Raw genomic sequence first — 18149 nt, 5'->3', positions numbered from 1 at the left:
CAGTCCTCAGTAAGCACTATTCATTTAACAAAGAGCTACCATGTCTTATTCTTTATGTTTTCAAAAGCACCGGCTTTAAAATTGCCTTTCTAATTCAAGATTCTTTTCTTTTCTTTTTTCTTTTTTTTGGTACGTGCCCCTAGCAGGAACCCAACCCAGGACTCTCTGGTCCACAGGCCAACGCTCTACTGAGCCAAACTAGGCAGGGCCAAGATTCATTTTTTAAATAAGGGCAAAGTGTGGCCCTCCCCGTCTCAGAGGGAAGTGCCCAGAGGAGGAGGCAGTGAAGTCCCAGGGGCTGGGAAATGGATTTCCAATACTCTGCTGGAAGGAGCAGCCTCCCCACCCCCTCCTCTCCCCACCCCAGGAGCAGGAAGAGCCCACGGGTTTACAGCACATTTTCATCTGATTGCTTCAGTGCTGTGGACATTGTTGTTTTCTCTTTCCTTCTGTCTTTTATCAGCTTCCTACTTACTCTCCAACTTGGCCCTTCCAACAGCACAGATGTTATCAGAAGATAACAATAGCACTAAAAAAATGATGGCCATTTCTCCTTCTGATGCCCTTTAGGGAAAGTGCTTTTCTTTTTTTTTTTTAATCCTCACCAGAGGACGTTCTTCGATATTTTGTTCAGATAGGGTGGGAGGGAGGGAGAGAGAGAGAGAAAAACGTGAAAGGGACACATTGAATGGTTGCCACCCACACAACCCAACCAGGGCCGGGGACAAACTGCAACCAGAGGTACGTGCCCTTAGCGGGAACTGAACCTGGGTCTCTCCAGAACACAGGCCAACGCTCTGAGCCAAACCAGGGCAGGGGAAAGTGCTTTTCTGAGTGTTAGGATGACTCTGCCTATGAACAGGCATTTAAACTGGCAGCAGCTGGAACCACTGGGCGCTGCCTGCGACACCGGCTGATGGGGATGGCTGGTTCCAGGGGAGAAAGCAGAAGCAAGCACAGTATCCAGACAGGCTCTGACACCCTGGGCATACTTTCTGATGTGACTTAGAGACTGTTTGACTTCTTTCAGAAGCCTGGCCCTGCAGCATGACAGCCTGAAGTGTCAGTGTTTCAAACTGCCTGAGGTTTTTAGCGTTAACGCTCTTTCAGGGCAAGGCCTCCTTCCAGAGAGTGTCCTGTAGCACTGGTGGGGGCTTGGCCATGACGAACTAGGAGGTTGCAGCAATTTCCCAGAACTACATGTCCAGAAATATCCCGAGGTATGCAGGGCAACTCTATTTTAATAGAATATTTCTTTCTTTCATTCACTTATTCAGCTACTATCTGTGAAGCACCTACTTTATGCACCATTGTACTGTGGTGAACAATGGGATTTAATATGAGGCTTTAAATTTCCTGTCTCCAGTACAGAGGGCTGTAAAACACGCTCTCCCTCAAAGGAATACTGTTTGTGTAAGTCAGGGGCTCTATATTACATCAACACTCCTTGGAAGGGAGTTCTACAAAACTCCAGTGAAAAACAGAAAGTCGAAATCATTATAAAACATAGCTGAGAATATGCACTGAAATGACCCATGCTTCTTGGAAGTAAAAATGATCATGGTAGGTGTTTGTCATTCTGACACAGCTGTGCATAAGCAGGTTATTGATCACAAACCTCAAGTGAATGTACCATTGAGGGAAAAGGTCCACACTGAACAAACAGCAGAAAGACGGGCATGCCCTCTATCACTTCTCTCTGAGTCTCACTTTGCCATTCTGCCTCTGTCCCACTGTTTCTTCACTCACTCCACTTCTCCGTCTTAGAAAGATTCCTCATCATTTCACACAAAAGCTTAATTTCTCAAAATGTGAGAGAAGACAAGCTCCAAACTTTTCTTGGTCATTGGGCACAAGCCAGCTGCCTGTCCTTTACTGGTGTTGTAGGTCATGTCCCTGTAAGAAGGAAGAAACAGCCAGCGAAGCCCGGCCGGTGTGGCTCACTGGTTGAGCGTCGGCCCATGAACCAAGAGGTCGCCAGTTCAATTCCCAGTCAGGGCACATGCCCAGGTTGTGGGCCCATCCCCAGTGGGGGGCGTGCAGGAAGCCACCACTTGAGGTTCTCTCTCATCAATGTTTCTCTCTCTCTCTCCCTCCCTCCCTACCTCCCTTCCTCTCCTTCTCTCTCTAAAATCAATAAAGGAAAAAAAAAAAAAAAAAAGAAACAGCCAGGGAAAAGAAATAGGTGGTGCCTCTGGGCTTGGGATGAGCTGTGAACTGCAAACCAGCTCCACTGTCTTCGGAACCTTTGTTTAACAGAAAGCAGGTGCCCTTCAGGCTTCTGCAAGGGGTCCTGCTCAGTCCGCTCACACACTGCCTGGGTTTCTCTAACTCTCTCAAGAGCTGTGGCTGACCGGAGGAGGGACATGTTTGGGTAAGGCTGGAGGTGGCGTGGGGACAAGCATTGTGATTTGCTTTGGGAAAACGTGCCTTGTCTGTGAGTAGGATCAGCACCTACAGAGTGCCCCGGAAGCGTGGCTTAGAGGAAGTGGTTTATAGCCAAGCGAAAGCCTGGCTGTGGCTTCAAGGTTTCTGTCAAGAAATAGGCTCTGCCAAACCTCAGTTGGGCACAAACAGTACAGTTCTTGCCATGAAATAACTTGGAAGGCAAAGGAATATCATTTGCTGTGAAATCAAATTATTGCCCATGTAAGGAGTAAATACCCAGCCCTAGCCAGTTTGGCTCAGCAGTTAGAGTGTCGGCCTGTGGACCAATGAGTCACGGTTCAATTCTGGCCAAGTGCACGTACCTAGGATGCAGTTCGTCCTCAGCCCTGGTTGAGGTCATGCGGGAGGCAACCAGTCGATGTGTCTCTCTCACATCGATGTTTCTCTCTCTCTTCCTTTTTCTCCCTCTCTCTCCCTCCCACTCTGTCTGAAGATAAATAGAAAAAAAAATCCTCAGGTGAGGATTAAAAAAAAAAAAGAAGAAGTAAATACTCAGAGTGCACAGAGAGGAAGCTGCAAAGGCATTGTGGGCCTGAGATCTGCTTACATCTGATGTCAAACTGACATGGCATGGAAATGTGCTTAAGGTACCGCACCTCCTGGACTCAAGATTCAAATTTCAGAGCTTCTTCAGTTTGGAATCAATTTCTCCATTGTAGACCTCACGTGGACCTCCAAAACCTGCTGCAAAGAGGTAGACTCTGAAATGGTACCTTTACCACCTCAACACTGAGTGGGGCAACATTATTATGATAAACAGCACACTCAAGTTGCCTTTACTCTTCAAGTTTTTTAAAATATAGAATCATAAAAAGTGGAAGCACATTTTATAACCTTTATGAGTTATTTATCCACATAATAAAAAAAATTTTATGTAAATACAGAAGAAATTAACTGTGCTTTGGCAAGATAATCAGATTTTTCCCCTCAAAAGTCTCCTGTGGCCCTGGCCGGTTTGGCTCAGCGGTTAGAGCGTCGACCTCCGGTCCAGAGAGTTCTGGGTTCGGTTCCTGCTAAGGGCACATACCTCGGTTGTGATTTGTCCCCGGCCCTGGTTGGGTCATGCAGGTGGCAACCACTCGATGTGTCCCTTTCACATCAATGTTTCTCTCTCTCTCTCTCTCTCCCCCTCCCACTCTATCTGAACAAAAAATGTAAAAATGTCCTCAGGTGAGGATAAAAAAAAAGTCTCCTGTGTATTGAAAGGCAGATTTTGTTTTCTGCCTTAACAGATGAAACAAAAGCAAAGGGAGTTGAAATAATTGGTCTCCCCTTATGTGTTGTGTGAGTTTAAGAATGGCTATCAGAGCCTTCAACTGAGTTTTCACCCATTGCTTTCTTTCTTCAGTAGACCACACTCTACTATAGGTTTCCACCTCAGATACGGCACATGGACATAGGGTACCAGTCAAAGCATTGGGGAGAGGCTTATATAGCATCCTAAGCATGGAATTAAAACAACTGACTTTAAATCCAGCATGCCACCATTTGTCACATGGTTTAGGGAAAATTATTTCTAAGCCTGTTTCTTCAATTGTAAAATGGGACTCGTTAAAGCCTAATTCTCAGGACTAATTTCGAAGATAATCGCAGAAGAGAGATGCAAAGCATTTTGCAACAGTACCCACACAGGGTGGATATTAACTAAAAGCTCGTTCCTTCTCTGTACTCTCTTTCCAAATATGTACTTCATGGGGCAAAAGAAATCAAACTTCTAGGATGACCATAATGTTATCACTTCAAAAAACATGAAACTATTTCTCTCATTTTCAGAGAAAAAATAGTACCTGCCAAATCTCAAATACAGTTGCAATAAAACCTTCACGAAAGAGAGTTTTCCAAATCATAAGTTATGCTTATTTGACAGGAAAAAATTCAAGGACGATAATGGCCCGTGAAAGATTTCGGATGGCTTTGTTTTGGTTTTTGTAAAGAGCTGCGTTCCATCATGCTGAGAACTTGATTCCTTTGTGCAGATAACTTTTTCACTGGCTAAAGTTGTTAAGACTTAGGTGGCATGCTGCTGACAATTTTTCCGGCTCGCTTGTTTGAGGCCCTTCTGCACCTCGTTCTGCAAAATAGCAAGTCCCCTCCTCACCCCTTCCACGAAGTCAGAACTTCTAAAATCTAGGAGTTAAATGTCACCCAGATTTCTGCCTGCTAGTGTGGAAAGCAAGCCGCCTTTGGGATGTCTGCAGAGTTGGAAGAGCTCGGTGTGCCTATCACGTTTAACCCGCAGTGACGGGTGATTGGCAGCATAACAGCTGAGTGACAGCCATTTGGCCAGTAGTTCAAACCCCAACACGAAGAGCCATAGCAGGATCACGGCTTGATTTGCTGTGGCCACGACGTCTGAATCGCCAAGCACAGAGGCAGAGGCAGAGGTGACAGCTGGTAGCCATTCTCCTCAATAAAGTTGTGACGGTTGAGATGTATAAGCAACCAGATCCTGCTAATTTCACAGACCCTGAGCCAAGTGCTTAGTGTCAAAACCGGCTATGGTCAGTGATTCAAGTGGCTGTGAAGGCGCCTCCTCCATAGCGAGGCTCTCCCCACCAGGCTCTTTCCTCCTAGCAGGTTAGAAGCGACTGGATCCTGCTTTCCAGCATCGACCCCGTTTGAGAAGAAGGAGGCCTTAGACTTTTTTTCCAAGTCAGATTTCTAGAGGTATCGTTTACATATAGTAAAACTCGGTTTGATGAAATTGGATGAACACAGACAGTCAGGTAACCCCCTTCACAACACAACCAAGAACAAGAACATTTCTGAAAAGTTATCTCAGGTGCTTTTTGTCATTCGTCCCTCCTCCCCCACCCTCAGCTCCTGGCGACCACTAGTGAGTTTTCTGTCCCTACGGTTTTGCCTTTTCCTAAATGTCACATAAATGGTGTCATGTAGTATGTAGACTTTTTAGTCTGGCTTCTTTCACCTAGCATAATGCTTTTGAGATTTTTCAGTGCTATTATGTTTATTAGTTTATTCTTTTTCATTGCTGAGCAGAATTCTAGTGAATGGATGTACCACACTTTTGTCCATTTACCAGTTAAAGGACATTTGTTTCCAATTCTTTGTGATTATGAATAAAGCTTCTATAAACATTCATAACTTTTATATTTTTTAGAAAAACTTATAGAAAACTAAATAACTTTGCTTTGTAAGAAACCAGAACTTGCCCAGCCAGTGTGGCTCAGTGGATTAAGCATCATCCCATGGACTGAGAGGTCCTATTTCGATTCCCGGTCAGGGCACATGCACAGGTTGCAGGCTCGATCCCCAGTAGGGGGCCAACAGGAGGCAACCGACCCATGTTTCTCTCTCACATGGATGTTTCTATCTCTCCCCCTTCTTCTCTCTCTAAAAAATCAATAAAAACGTATTTTAAAAAAATAATAAAGAAACCAGAACTGTATAAGCAACGTACAGTGTATACAAAGCACTTTCACTCACCTCATTCCTATAATTACCATAGTAATCTTAGGAACAAGGCTAGGAATCTTGCCCCATTTTATAGATGTAGGCTAAGAAACCTCCCTGCAGTTCAGACTGCCCAACTCCTAATTGGCTGTCCTTCCCCTAAAACATTTTCTGAACATCTGTCTCTGTGCAGAACACTCTGATAGATGCTTTGGAGGTGGTCATAAAAAAACAACAACATAAAAATTGATTTTTTTTTTCCCCATCAAAGGATAACAGTCTGATATTCCATATTATGTGTTATCAGGGAAATGTAAATTAAGACCATGAGATACCATTACCGCCCCTGTTAGAATGGCCAACATCTGGAACACTGACGACACCAAATGCTAGTGAAGATGTGAAGCAAGAGGAACCCTCAGTCACTGCTGGTGGGAATGCACATGGTGCAGCCACTTTGGAGGACAGTGTTGCAGTGTCTTAGAAAACTAGCCATATTCCTACCATATGACCCAGTAATTACCCTTCGTGGTAGTTACCCCAAGGAGGTGAAAACTTTTGTCCACAAGAAACCTGAACACAGATGTTTAAGGCAGATTTATTTATAATTGCCAAAATTTGGAAGCAACCAAGATGTACTTCTGTAGGTAAAAGGATCAATCAGTTGTGGTAGATCCAGACAGTACTAAAAGGAAATGAACTATCAAGCCGTGAAGATACCCGAAGGAACCTTAAATGCATATTACTAAGGGAAAGAAGCCAGTTTGAAAAGGCTACATACTGTGTGACTTCAACTATATGACATTCTGGAAAAGGCAAAACTATGGAGACAGTAAAAAGGTCAGTGGTTGCCAGAGGTTAGAAGAGAGAGAAGGATGAATAGATGGAGCACAGAGGATTTGGGGGTTGTAAAAATACTCTGTATGATACCATAATGATGGATAAATGCCATTATACATTTGTGCAAATTCATAAAATGTACAAGACCAAGAGTGAACGCTAATGTAAACCATGGACTTTGGGTAATGATGATGTCAGTGTAGGTTCATCATTTGTAACCAATGTACCACTCTGATGGGGGATGTTGAAAATGGTGGGTGGAGCCCGGCTGGTGCGGCTCAGTGGTTGAGTGTTGAACCATGCACCAAGAGGTCACCAGTTCGATTCCTGGTCAGGACACATGCCCAGGTTGTTGGCCCAGTCCCCAGTGGGGGCCATGCAGGAGGTGGCCAATCAATGTTCTCTCTCTCCCTCTCCTATCCTCCCTCTCTAAAACCAATAAAGAAAAAATAAGTTGATGTTTCTATCTCTCTCTCCCTCCCACTCCTATCCTCTCTCTCTAAAACCAATAAAGAAAAAATAAATTAAAAAACAAAAAAGAAAATGGTGGGTAGAGGCTATGCATATGTAGGGGCAGAGGGTATGTGGCAAACCTCTGTACCTTCCCCTCAGTTTTTGTTTTGAACCTAAAACTGCTCTAAGCAAGTAAAGCCTTTAAAAAGGTGGTAGGGGCTGGGGGAGTCTCAAACAAACCCAGGACCGACACACCTGCCTGAGCCCTGAAAGGCGGACTTAAGCCAGGGCCAACTAACACAGCCACGAGAAGCGAAAGGTCTACGAAGCTACCCCCAATCCTTTTTGGAAGCAGGCAGGACATAAATTATAAGAAAAAAATTTAACCTGGTAATCAGAAGAGAAGAGAGCAACAGTCCCTAGATACAGGAAGGAAAGGGGGATTCCCCCAGATGGTGACGTTCCAGGTCAGGCAAGAAACCAAGTTCTAGGATAAGGGTAAACCCCCCTCCTTAGCTTCCAAGTTAGAGAAAGCAATTACCAGGAAAGATTTTCTTTGAACTCAGAGTTTGGCTGGGACAACGACTGGAGTTAAGTATTGGAGAATTAACGTGGAAAATGCTCTCGTAGGCCTGAAATTACTAGATTTGTTTTGTATGGAAGCCAGGATTTCTGGTGTAGCTGTAGGGGGAAATATGTCAATGACATTCTATTCTTTAAGAAAAATTTTACTTTTTCATTGCTGCCTTCGCTGATTGGACCTCCCACAACTTGGCCTCTTTATGGTCTGATAAGGTGGCTGCTGACCAGCTGTCACTCCAGCCAGAAACCACACTGGCTCCTTGTGCAATCCGCCAGCAGCAGCGAGGAGGGTAAGGCTGGGCCTTTGTGCCTCATCTGTATGCGCCTTCTCTGCCAGGCACAGTGGGCACCCTTTGCCAGGACCATTATGAGGGCAGGAAAGCTTACCCAGCCTAGATCTCTAACCAGGAAATCTACCCAGACAGTGTCCCTGTGGGTAAGAGTGGCTGGGTCTGTCCTCTGGCAGGTCATCACCTTCCAGGCCTGCAGCAATGTGAAAAAGTAAAGTCTGGATTTCCAGTCAAGATGGTGGCGTAGGTAAACGCAGTATCGCGTCCTCCCACAACCACATCCAAATTACAACTAAACTACAGAACCACCATCATTCAAAACCGCCTGAAATCAAGCTGAATGGAAATCCTACAACTACGGAATTAAAGAAGCTGCATCGAGACTGGTAGGAGGGGCGGAGGCGTGAGGGGCCGTGGCAAGATGGCGGTGAGACGGGCTGGTCCCACACCCACGTGTGGCGGATAAAAATCAGGAGGACACCTCCGCTGGGAAGGTCCTTCCTGAGGACTGAGGGGTCCCCGTTCCACATCAGGTGTCCCGCTCAGGGTTCCAGTGCCAGAAAGAGAATCCCCATCACTTCTGGCTGAAAAAACCAGCGGGAACTGAGGCTCAGGGAGGCTGAAGCAGCTGAAGCCCCAGGCAGCTCCTTAAAGGGCCCGCGCACGGACTTATCGGACTCTCTCCCTCTAAGCTCGGAGGGGAGGCCGCTCGAGGGGCACAAGAGACTTACAGAAGAACTGAGCTGTTTGGCATTGGAGCGAGGGCTGGAGAGGGGGCTTTCTCCAGGACAAACGTGCTGTCAGAGGCCTTTGTTCCTTTGGCGAGCCCTTCCCTGGGGCGGCAGACAGCCGCCATATCTGGGACTCCAGCAACCTGGCTCACACTGGTAGCCCCGCCCTGCTGACTCCCTGAGGCCCCGCCCCACCCAACTTTCAGGCCCACCCAAGCTGTTGGCACTTGCTTAACCATAGGATTGGCCTGTCTTGGATCCTGCTTCAGGTTTTTCCTAAATTCTTTCAAACAAGCAGCATCTGGTCTCAGCTAGCCCCATAACGCTCGTTAAGTAATACACAGAAACAAACACAGGGAGGCAGCCAAAATGAGGAGACAAAGAAACAAGTCCTAAATAAAAGAACAGAACAAAACCCCAAGAAAAGAACTAAGCGAAATGGAGATAAGTAACCTAACAGATGCTGAGTTCAAAATACTGCTTATAAGGATGCTCAATGAACTCAGTGAGGGCCTCAAAGAGCATAAAAAAGGACATGTCAGAAATGATTGATGCACAGTTAGAAACGAAGGAGGCTTTAACTGAAATAAAGAATAATTTACACAGATTCAATAGTAGAGTAGGTAAAGCCAAGAAGCAAACCATTGATTTGGAATATAAGGAAGCAAAAAACACCCAATCAGAACAGCAAAAAGAAAAAGGAATCCAGAAAAATGAGGATAGTGTAAGGAGCCTCTGGGACAACTTCAAGCGTGCCAACATTCGCATCTTGGGGGTGCTGGAAGGAGAAGAGCGAGAACAAGAAATTGAAAACCTGTTTGAAACAATAATGGCAGAAAACTTTCCTAATTTGGTGAAGGAAACAGACATACAAGTCCAGGAAGCACAGAGAGTCCCAAACAAGATGAACCCCAAGAGGCCCACACCAAGACACATCATCATCAAAATGCAAAAGGTTCAAGACAAAGAGAGAATCTTAAAAGCAGCAAGAGAAAGGCAGCTAGTTACCTACAAGGGAGTTCCCATAAGGCTGTCAGCTGATTTCTCAAAAGAAACTTTGCAGGCCAGAAGGGAGTGGCAAGAAATATTCAGAGTGATGAAAAGCAAGAACCTACAACCAAGATACCAAGATTACTCTATCCTGCAAAGCTGTCATTTAGAATCAATGGCCATATAAAGACTTTTCCAGGAAAGGAAAAGCTGAAGGAGTTCATCACCACCAAACCATTACTATATGAAATGATGAAGGGTCTTTTTGAAGAAAAAGATAAAATATATGAACAAACAAAATGGCAATGAATACATATCTATCAACAATGGAATCTACAAACAAAATGAACAGGTAGAACAGAAACATTCTCATAGATACAGAGAACATTTTGTTGGTTGCCAGATGGGAGGGGGGTTGTGGGGAATGGGTGAAAAAGGTGAAGGGATTAAGGAGTACAAATTCATTGCTAGACTGACAAACCTCAAAGGGAAAGGGGTTGGAGGGGTGGGAAGAAATAAATGAAAGAACTTATATGCATAACCAATGGATACAGACAACAGTGTGGGAAAAGGCGGGAGGGGGGCGGGAGTAGGGAGGAGGGGGTCAATGGGGGAAAAATGTGGAACATCTGTAATACATTCTACATTCAACAATAAAGATTTAAAAAATAAAAAAATAAAGAAATAAAAGAAAAAAAAGAAAGAAAAAGTAAAGTCTGAATTTTTTACTTTCATTTATAAAAGAAAAAATGAGAGACTAAGGGTTAATGACTTTTAAATGTTTAAATAAGTGGGGCTGTACCATGTAATATTTAGGAATTCAGATTTTAGGGCAAAACTGCTGGTTTGAACCCTGGCTCTGCCACTCTCTGGCTGTGTGTAACTCCTGGGCAGTCATTTAACCTTCCTGTACCTGTTTCCTCAGCTATAAAATGAGAATAATAATGGTCTCTACCTTTTAGAGTTACTATGAGGATTGAATGAGTTAATTTTTGCAAAGGGCTTAAGAAAAAGCATGGGACCGAGTAGTTCATATATTTGTGTTTGTTAAATAAAAAGAATGATATTTCCTGAGCCCCTGGTCCCAATCATTCTCCCCTGAATGCCCTACCAAATCAAGATGAATGCACATACCTGATCTGTTTCTTCTTTTCTACTTCATTCCTTAGTATCAGTCAGCTCCTGCGCCTCATGTGATATCCCTGTGGCTAACATAACAAACTACCCCAATCTTCATAGCTTAAAACAACAGAATTTTATTCTCTCACAGTTCAAGAAGCTAGAATTCGAAAATCAAGGTGTCAGCAAGGTTGGTTTCTACTGGAGGCCCTGACAGAGACTTCTTTCTGTACCTCTCTCCCAGCTTCAGGTGGTTCCTGCCATGCTTGGCATTCCTTGGCTCGTACACCCGCCGCTCCACCCTCGGCTTCCTTTGTCGCATGCATTCTCCCGTGTGCCTCCGTGTCCTCACATGGACTTCTTATAAGGACACTAATCTTTGGACTTAAGATCTACCTTAATCTAGTATGACCTCATCTTAAATTAATTACATCTGTAAAGACCCCATTTCCAACTAAGGTTGCTTTCTGAGGTTCCAGATAGACATGAATTTTGAGGGACCACTAGTCTACACAGTTCACCACCTTAGAAGTTTCAGGGTGCTTTCACATGTTACCTCTTTTGACTCTTACTTCCTGTGTTAGAATGTAAGCGTATGAGGGTAGGGACTATGCCTCCTTAAGAGTAGTCTGAAGCAGCTGGCATTACTGAGCGTGGGAATGTTTCCTGGACCACCTTAAAGGAACGGACAGACACAGCGCCACCAGGCTGGGTGTTGAAAGGTGATGCCTGAGAGAGTCATCCAGAAGGAGGACGAGGGACAGGATAAAAAAAATTCATTTGAGGAAATAAAAAAGGAGACAGTTCAGAGATCCCAAATATTCTAATATGGTATCTCTAGAAATAATGCTGGCAGCACTGGAAACAGAGAGAGAAGGAAGGTGCAGGACAAGAGAGAGCAAGCTCTAGATCTCAGGGAGAAAGGAGATGGGACCGAGTTAAAGTTGACTGCCTTGGGGCAGAGCCTGAAGAATACTTCCTCTGTGGGAAGGAGGGTCCCTGCTGTGTATGGTTTCTTCTAAAGCCAAGGGACTGGATTGCAAAGAACCTGCCCTCCCCAGATACCCGAGGTAGTCTGAGATGTTGGAACATCTTCAACCCAGCTTGGCTTTGAGGGTCATGGAGAGTGGAAGAAGATATATAACAGCTAGAATAAACCCTACAGTATTTTTCTACTCGAGCCATCAGCTGTTTGGTAGAGGAATATTTAGGTGTTTATCAATGTGAACTAAGCTTCCTGGACGATGACAAGCTGTACTTGTGATGTTCCTCAACAGTATAGTGTGCAGCCTGTCTTCTCTGTGACAGTATAACGGGTTGGCAACCCACAACGCCTGGGAACAGGGCTGCAAGAGGAAAGGAAGGGAAAGGTAGGCCTGAGAGGCACAATGTGGAGAGCAGGAGACCTTGCTCCTCTTTTTACTTCCCTGGTTCCCTAGTGGTAGCAACTGAAAAGGCAATAGGAAAGCCGACCATTTGTCAAACCAGGAGTCCTGGCCTGGTGCACTCATGACCTCTGTTTGTCACCCAGCTGCCTGTTTGACTAAAGTGATCAATGAGACAGAGAGGTTCCCGAATTACTCAACATCACCAAGCTCGGAGGGAGTCCAACCAGGACAGTTATTAATTCTCTTGTTCCCCGCCATTATGCCTTTTCCAACCACACCACATTAAATCTTAAAAATATGCACCAAATCTGTTGAAATTCATCATCCTAGAGTCTCAAACTGTAAGACAAATGTGGGTTTGCCTAGCCAAGTTGAACCGCCCAGTTTGGTATTTCATGTAGGTGACGGAGAATAACGTTGAGAAGTTTCTCCTTTGTTTCACTCCACAGGGTGCCACACAGTGCTCCACACCGTGTTGTCACAAGGGGCACCAGGGCAAGTGCCCAGGTGCAAGATGGCAGTGAGTCTGGTGACCACCAAGGTGAAGTCATTCGAAGTTTAGGGTGGGTGTCCTGTATTCGGGGACATTCCAGAGAAGGTTCCAGAACTGGCAATGATCACCTGATCTGGACCTTCTGTCTTCCACTCTTTTTTTCTATAGAGAACAGCTGATTAAATTCAGAGGCAGCCTTGCAGGGGACCCTGAATGGTGGTTCCGCAGTAGGGGCGAGAGTAGACGGAGATAAGCTGCCAACTGCCTCCCTTCAACCTGTCCACTCAGAGCACACCTGACACGCCTCTGTCTGATTTGCCATAAGATTTTGGAAAGTTTAGCTTTTTAGACAGATCTTTCTATGATCCTGACATTGTACACAGTCCTCAGACTAATTGAGAACATTCACTGGGGAGGGAGGACTTTGGACGAGAAATTAAAACTTGAATATGTGGTCTAAGCCCTCCATTAATTAATATCATTGTAAAACAAGAGCATTGCACTAAATCAAGTCATTTTCAAACATTTTAAAAATATTGGAATCTCCCCTTTTGGCAATCTGAAGGTCTTCTACTTGAAGATGCAGCGATGATTTCTTAAATACGACCCTTAATGCTAGTGCTAGCACTTTATGAAAAGAGAAGATGAGTTTCCCTGGCTGGATTTTATGGTCCCGTTGGCAGCAACAGTTTATGTTCCAGGCCCAGCAATTAGGCTCTGGGTACTTCCAAACTGCTTTGTAATCTGTCGTCCAGCCTATGTTTTAAGGAGATACAGAACTGGAGCTTTCCCAGGGCACAAGGAGGTTAGGGGGTGGGAGAAAAAGAGGAGGGTGACCCCGGGAGGAGCAGCGTTTCTTGAACTTGAGTAGACCTGGAGGTGGAGACAATGGGATGCTTTCCCTTTCATAAAAAGGATAGCTAGCTGTTGCTCACCTGTGATCTACAGTAGACCCTTTTTCCCTAGCAGAAGCCACGAACAAGAGGTCCTCCTATTGTAATCAGCACGCAGATGTGTTTTGTCGGCCAGACTGTGTGTGTGTGTGTGTGTGTGTGTGTGTGTGTGTGTGTGGTGTTCTTTTTTTAAAGAAACTTTGAGCCTGAGTGTTTTCAGATGGGTGTGCTTTGCTGGTTCACCACAATCCCCGCCACTCCCACGCTCTTTACCTGACACCGCCCACATTTATGTTGCCAGAGTGGCCCCAGAGACATCTGAGTTTGCCACACCTGCCAGGTTGTTTTTTCTTTTCTTTCTCTCCTGATAGTCAAATGCTTTTTCATCTTATTTCAAAATAGTCCAGCAAAGAACTGGCTCAGTTTTCCTGGGAGAACGAGTGGCTGTAGAGCTCAGTCTCCTTTGGAAGGGTTCGTCTCTGGTGGAGCAGTCTTCCAGTCCTGCATCTTTCTGTCGACCAGAACGCTCGGGGACACCTCCCTGAAGGGAGGAGCAGCCTGTGTCCGGAGTCGCCTCTGCTGTCCCCCTGCTTGTCACACCTGCACATACCTCACGTTTGGTATTTTGTGAACATTTCTGCAATTTAAGCTCATCATTTAATTGTTACACTCACGTCACTGGTCTAATGCCTTTAACCTGCTTTATTCCCTTAGAATGACCCTATTTGACTTCTCTGCGTATTTCCGTGTCTCCATTTCTCCAATCTCCTTGTTTAACAATCTGCCAGAGAGATGCCAGGTGATTCCAGCTGTCATCAGGACACTTCAAAGTACTGGACACGTTTGATAACCTCCTCATTTTTTACTTATTTATTTTTAAACTAAAAAAAATATTGAGATATGATTGACATATAACATTATATTAAATTTCAGGTGTGCAACATAATGATTACTTCCTTTTTAGTTAAGTTTATTTCTTTCCTCTGACCCAAGTCCCTCTCCCTGCTCTTTCAGCAAAGCTGGGGGATAGAGGAACAGACTTAGTCTAAGCTTTTTAAGGATATTCTCTAAGTTTCTGTTTGGTTTCTATACTTCAAATGACTCTTAAAAATCAATATTTTGATGACTGAAGTGTAAATGAGTAAGAAACATGGAATAAGTTTTCCCTTCAATTACATGAACAGAAATTCTGTGCATTTTTATTGGAAACCCAGGCAAAGTAACCAGGGGCAGTCACTAAGCTCCACATAAAGGTGTTGATGCCTCTTCTCTTCCTGGTGGCAGACATTGCACGTTCCTAAGTAGAGTCCCGAACAAAAGGGAGCTTGGTGGTCTTTCCTGGCTCCTTTGTATGCTGAGGATCTAAAACAGGTGCACATAAACGCAATCCTGGCTTTCCACACTGATGGTGGCATGTGAGCTTCGATCAGTGAGTGGTAGGTCTTGGCACTGCTGAAATGGGCCAGAGAACAAGGTAAAACATTTTTGTATCACCCTGGCCGGTGTGGCTCAGTTGGTTGGAGCGTGGTTCCAAAAGCTGGGGCAGATTTGATTCCTGGTCAGGGCACATACCCAGGTTGTGAGTTTGGGACGCTAATAGGAAGCAACTGATCAATGTCTCTCTCTCTCTCTCTCTCTCTCTCTCTTCCTCTCTGGAATCAATTAAATTAAAAAAAATTATTTGTGTTAATTTTCCTTCTTAATAAGGAAACAAAGGTATTTGTGTCCCAGATGTGTCCCTCTTTTTTCTTTTTATATCAGTTCTTTCTTTTATGTTGCTTATCACAGTATTTCTAATAAGTTTGGGCCAAACAATATTTTAGCATCTCCAGGAGGGGGAAACCTGCCTGGTCCTCTAAGTGGAGCAGTTCATCAATCAGGAGAAGGCAGGGAGCCCTGGCCAGTATTGCCCAGTGGTTAGAGCATTGGTCCAAGTACCAAAGGGTCATGGGTTCAATTCCTGGTCAAGGGCACATACCTGGGTTGTAGGTTTGATCTCTGACCCCTCCCTATTTGGGGCTTAGGTGAGAGGCAAAGAATTGATGTGTCTCACATCAGTGTTTCTCTCTCTCTCTCTTTCCCCTCCATCCCTCCCTCCCTTCCACTCTGTCTAAAAATCAATGGAAAAAATATTCTCAGGTGAGCATTAAACAAAAAAAGTGAGTGAGAGAGATAGAGAGTAAGAGAGAGAGAGAGAAAGAAAGCAGGGAGGAGAGGAGAGGAAATCAGTTAATGAAGTTCTAAAAGGTTACAGCTATTTTTCCTGACTTCTGCTTTTTTTCCCTTCTTTTAATATTGTTTCATTGTTTGATCATAATGTTGTTGGTATAATAATAAAAATGTAGTAATGTTACATTTAAAAATTTTCTCTTTATCCTTTTGGTGTTTATAGCAATAATAATAATACACATGGTCTTATTTACCACCAATAGCTCAAAGAACTGCATTTCTTCCACACAAGAGATATTTATGTCTAAGGAATAATTAATAATATAGAATCAGAGCCTACTCTTCCTAGAATAGATTACACAAAAACAATTGATTTCCATAGTTCTTTTTCTGTACTCTTTGTCCGTTATATGTTCTATCATCATAACATCACCTTTTTATATTTTATGCATCTCCCAAAAATATGTGTCACAACTGGCATGTCTGTAGATTAGCTTCATTGGTTATATTTTTGTTTGGATGTTTCTAGATTGTCTAAAATAAGGAAAGCAAATAGGTGCAGAGTCTCTCTTACCTCACTTGGTTGGTAGTGATTACATGCAACTGTGGTTCTCAGCCCTGGCTACACATTACAATTATTTGGGGAACTTTTAAAAATTGATGGTGATCCCACCCCAGGTCAGTTTCAGAATCCTTGGGACTAGGCTCAGGCATATTTTAAATCTTTCTGATTATTCTAATGAACAGATAGGATTAAGAACCATTGATCTGGAGTAGTGTCTCTCAAACTACATGAATCCAATCACCTCGAGGGCTTTTGTTAAAAGCAGAGATTGCCAGCCCCCATCCCTGGACACTCTGATTCACGAGGTCTGGGGTGGGACCCCAAAATTTGCATTTCAACAAGTTTCTAGGTGCTGTTGATGCTTCCTGTGATGTATGCTCAAGAAGTTAGATGATACAGGGTCCCCACTTTGAGAACCACTGATGTGAAGCTTTGTGTTAAAAAGGAACTTGAGCCCTGGCTGGTTTGGCTCAGCAGTTAGAGTGTCGGCCCGCGGTCCAGAGAGACCAGGGTTTGATTCCTGCTAAGGGCATGTACCTCAGTCGCAGTTTGTCCCCGGCTCTGGCTGGGTTGTGCGGGTGGCAACCACTCTATGTGTCCCTCTCACATCGATGTTTCTCTCTCTCTCTCTCTCTCTCTCTCTCTCTCTCTCTCCCCCTCCCTCCCTCTTTCCCACTCTCCCTCTCTCCCTCTCCCTCTCCCTCTCCCTCTCTTCCTCCCTCCCAGTCTATCTGAACAAAAAATGGGAAAATGTCCTCAGTGAGGATAAAAAAGAGGAACTTGAACCCTGGGAGGTTTGGCTCAGCAGTTAGAGCATTGGCCTGCGGACCAAAGAGTCTCGAGTTCGATTCTGGTCAAGAACACTTGCCTCGGTTGCAGTTAGTCCCTAGCCCTGGTCAGGGTCGAGTGACAGGCAACCAGTCAATATGTCCCTCTCATGTTGATGTTTCTCTCCCTGTCTCTCCCTCCCCCTCTATCTGAAGATAAACAGAAACATATCCTCAAGTGAGAATTTAAAAAATGGAACATGAAGGTGCATTAAAGTTTAGTGGGAAAACGTCATGATGGATGAGTCATGGCTGCCAGGGTCACAGGAAGGAGAAACTGTAGCTGTCACTCCCCACTCTTGAGAAACTCCTCAGTGAACTCTCCTCAACCACATGCAGAAATGGTTACTCCAGGAAGAGTTCCCTACTTAGTCAGTCCTGCCCTGGGACAGTTCATCTGACCTGCTGCGCTGTCAGCGGGCAGCCCCCCCAGCCAGGCCTGGGCGCTGGTCTACGACTCGGCCAGCACAGGGCTGTTCCACGACCGCGTGCTCCGCTGTGGCCCCCGCCCGGCCGCCCACCTCTGTCCCCCATCGCCAGACAGGGGCACTTGTTTTCCTAGAAGCACGAGTTATTTCCTCGGGGCGAGCCTGCCCTCAGGGAGCGGTCGTTGTGCTGTGTCCTAGACGAGGCCGCAGAAGGTGAGGGGCAGCGTGAGGGCAGTGGGGGTGCCGCAGGGAGCCGAGGGGCGCTGTGTGCGCACTGCCGGTGTCTGGGTCTATGCTTGGCTCTGAGTACTTGTTTGTTTTCTCTCGGTTCTGCGGGGCTCTGTAGATCGGAGAAGCAGTCCACACGCTGAATCCAGCAACGGCCACGCAGAGACTTCGAGCAACCCTCCTGTCACTGAGAAAAACCCGTGAGTCTTACCTACAGAACTTCTCCGTCTCAAACTCAGCGGCTTTTGCTGAGTTGGAGAGAGTGGAATCAACAGTATTTCCTATCAGGTG

At 45.0% G+C, this 18149-nt stretch overlaps 1 protein-coding gene across 1 annotated transcript in view; it reads left to right on the top strand.

Annotated features, from left to right (window-relative positions):
• The window catches only part of MYO3B (myosin IIIB), a 425394-nt gene that overhangs the window by 289395 nt on the left and 117850 nt on the right, over window positions 1-18149 (top strand). Inside the window, exon 29 of the mRNA XM_036253347.1 lies at window positions 17938-18058. Coding sequence (XP_036109240.1) covers window positions 17938-18058 — 121 coding nt within the window. The remainder of the gene's footprint in view (window positions 1-17937; window positions 18059-18149) is intronic.

Source organism: Molossus molossus, unplaced genomic scaffold (genome assembly GCF_014108415.1).
Source record: "Molossus molossus isolate mMolMol1 unplaced genomic scaffold, mMolMol1.p scaffold_m16_p_11, whole genome shotgun sequence".
NCBI classification, from domain to species: domain Eukaryota; kingdom Metazoa; phylum Chordata; class Mammalia; order Chiroptera; family Molossidae; genus Molossus; species Molossus molossus.
The sequence above is the reverse complement of the archived record's forward strand: the minus strand, read 5'-3'. Positions and strand labels throughout refer to the sequence as shown.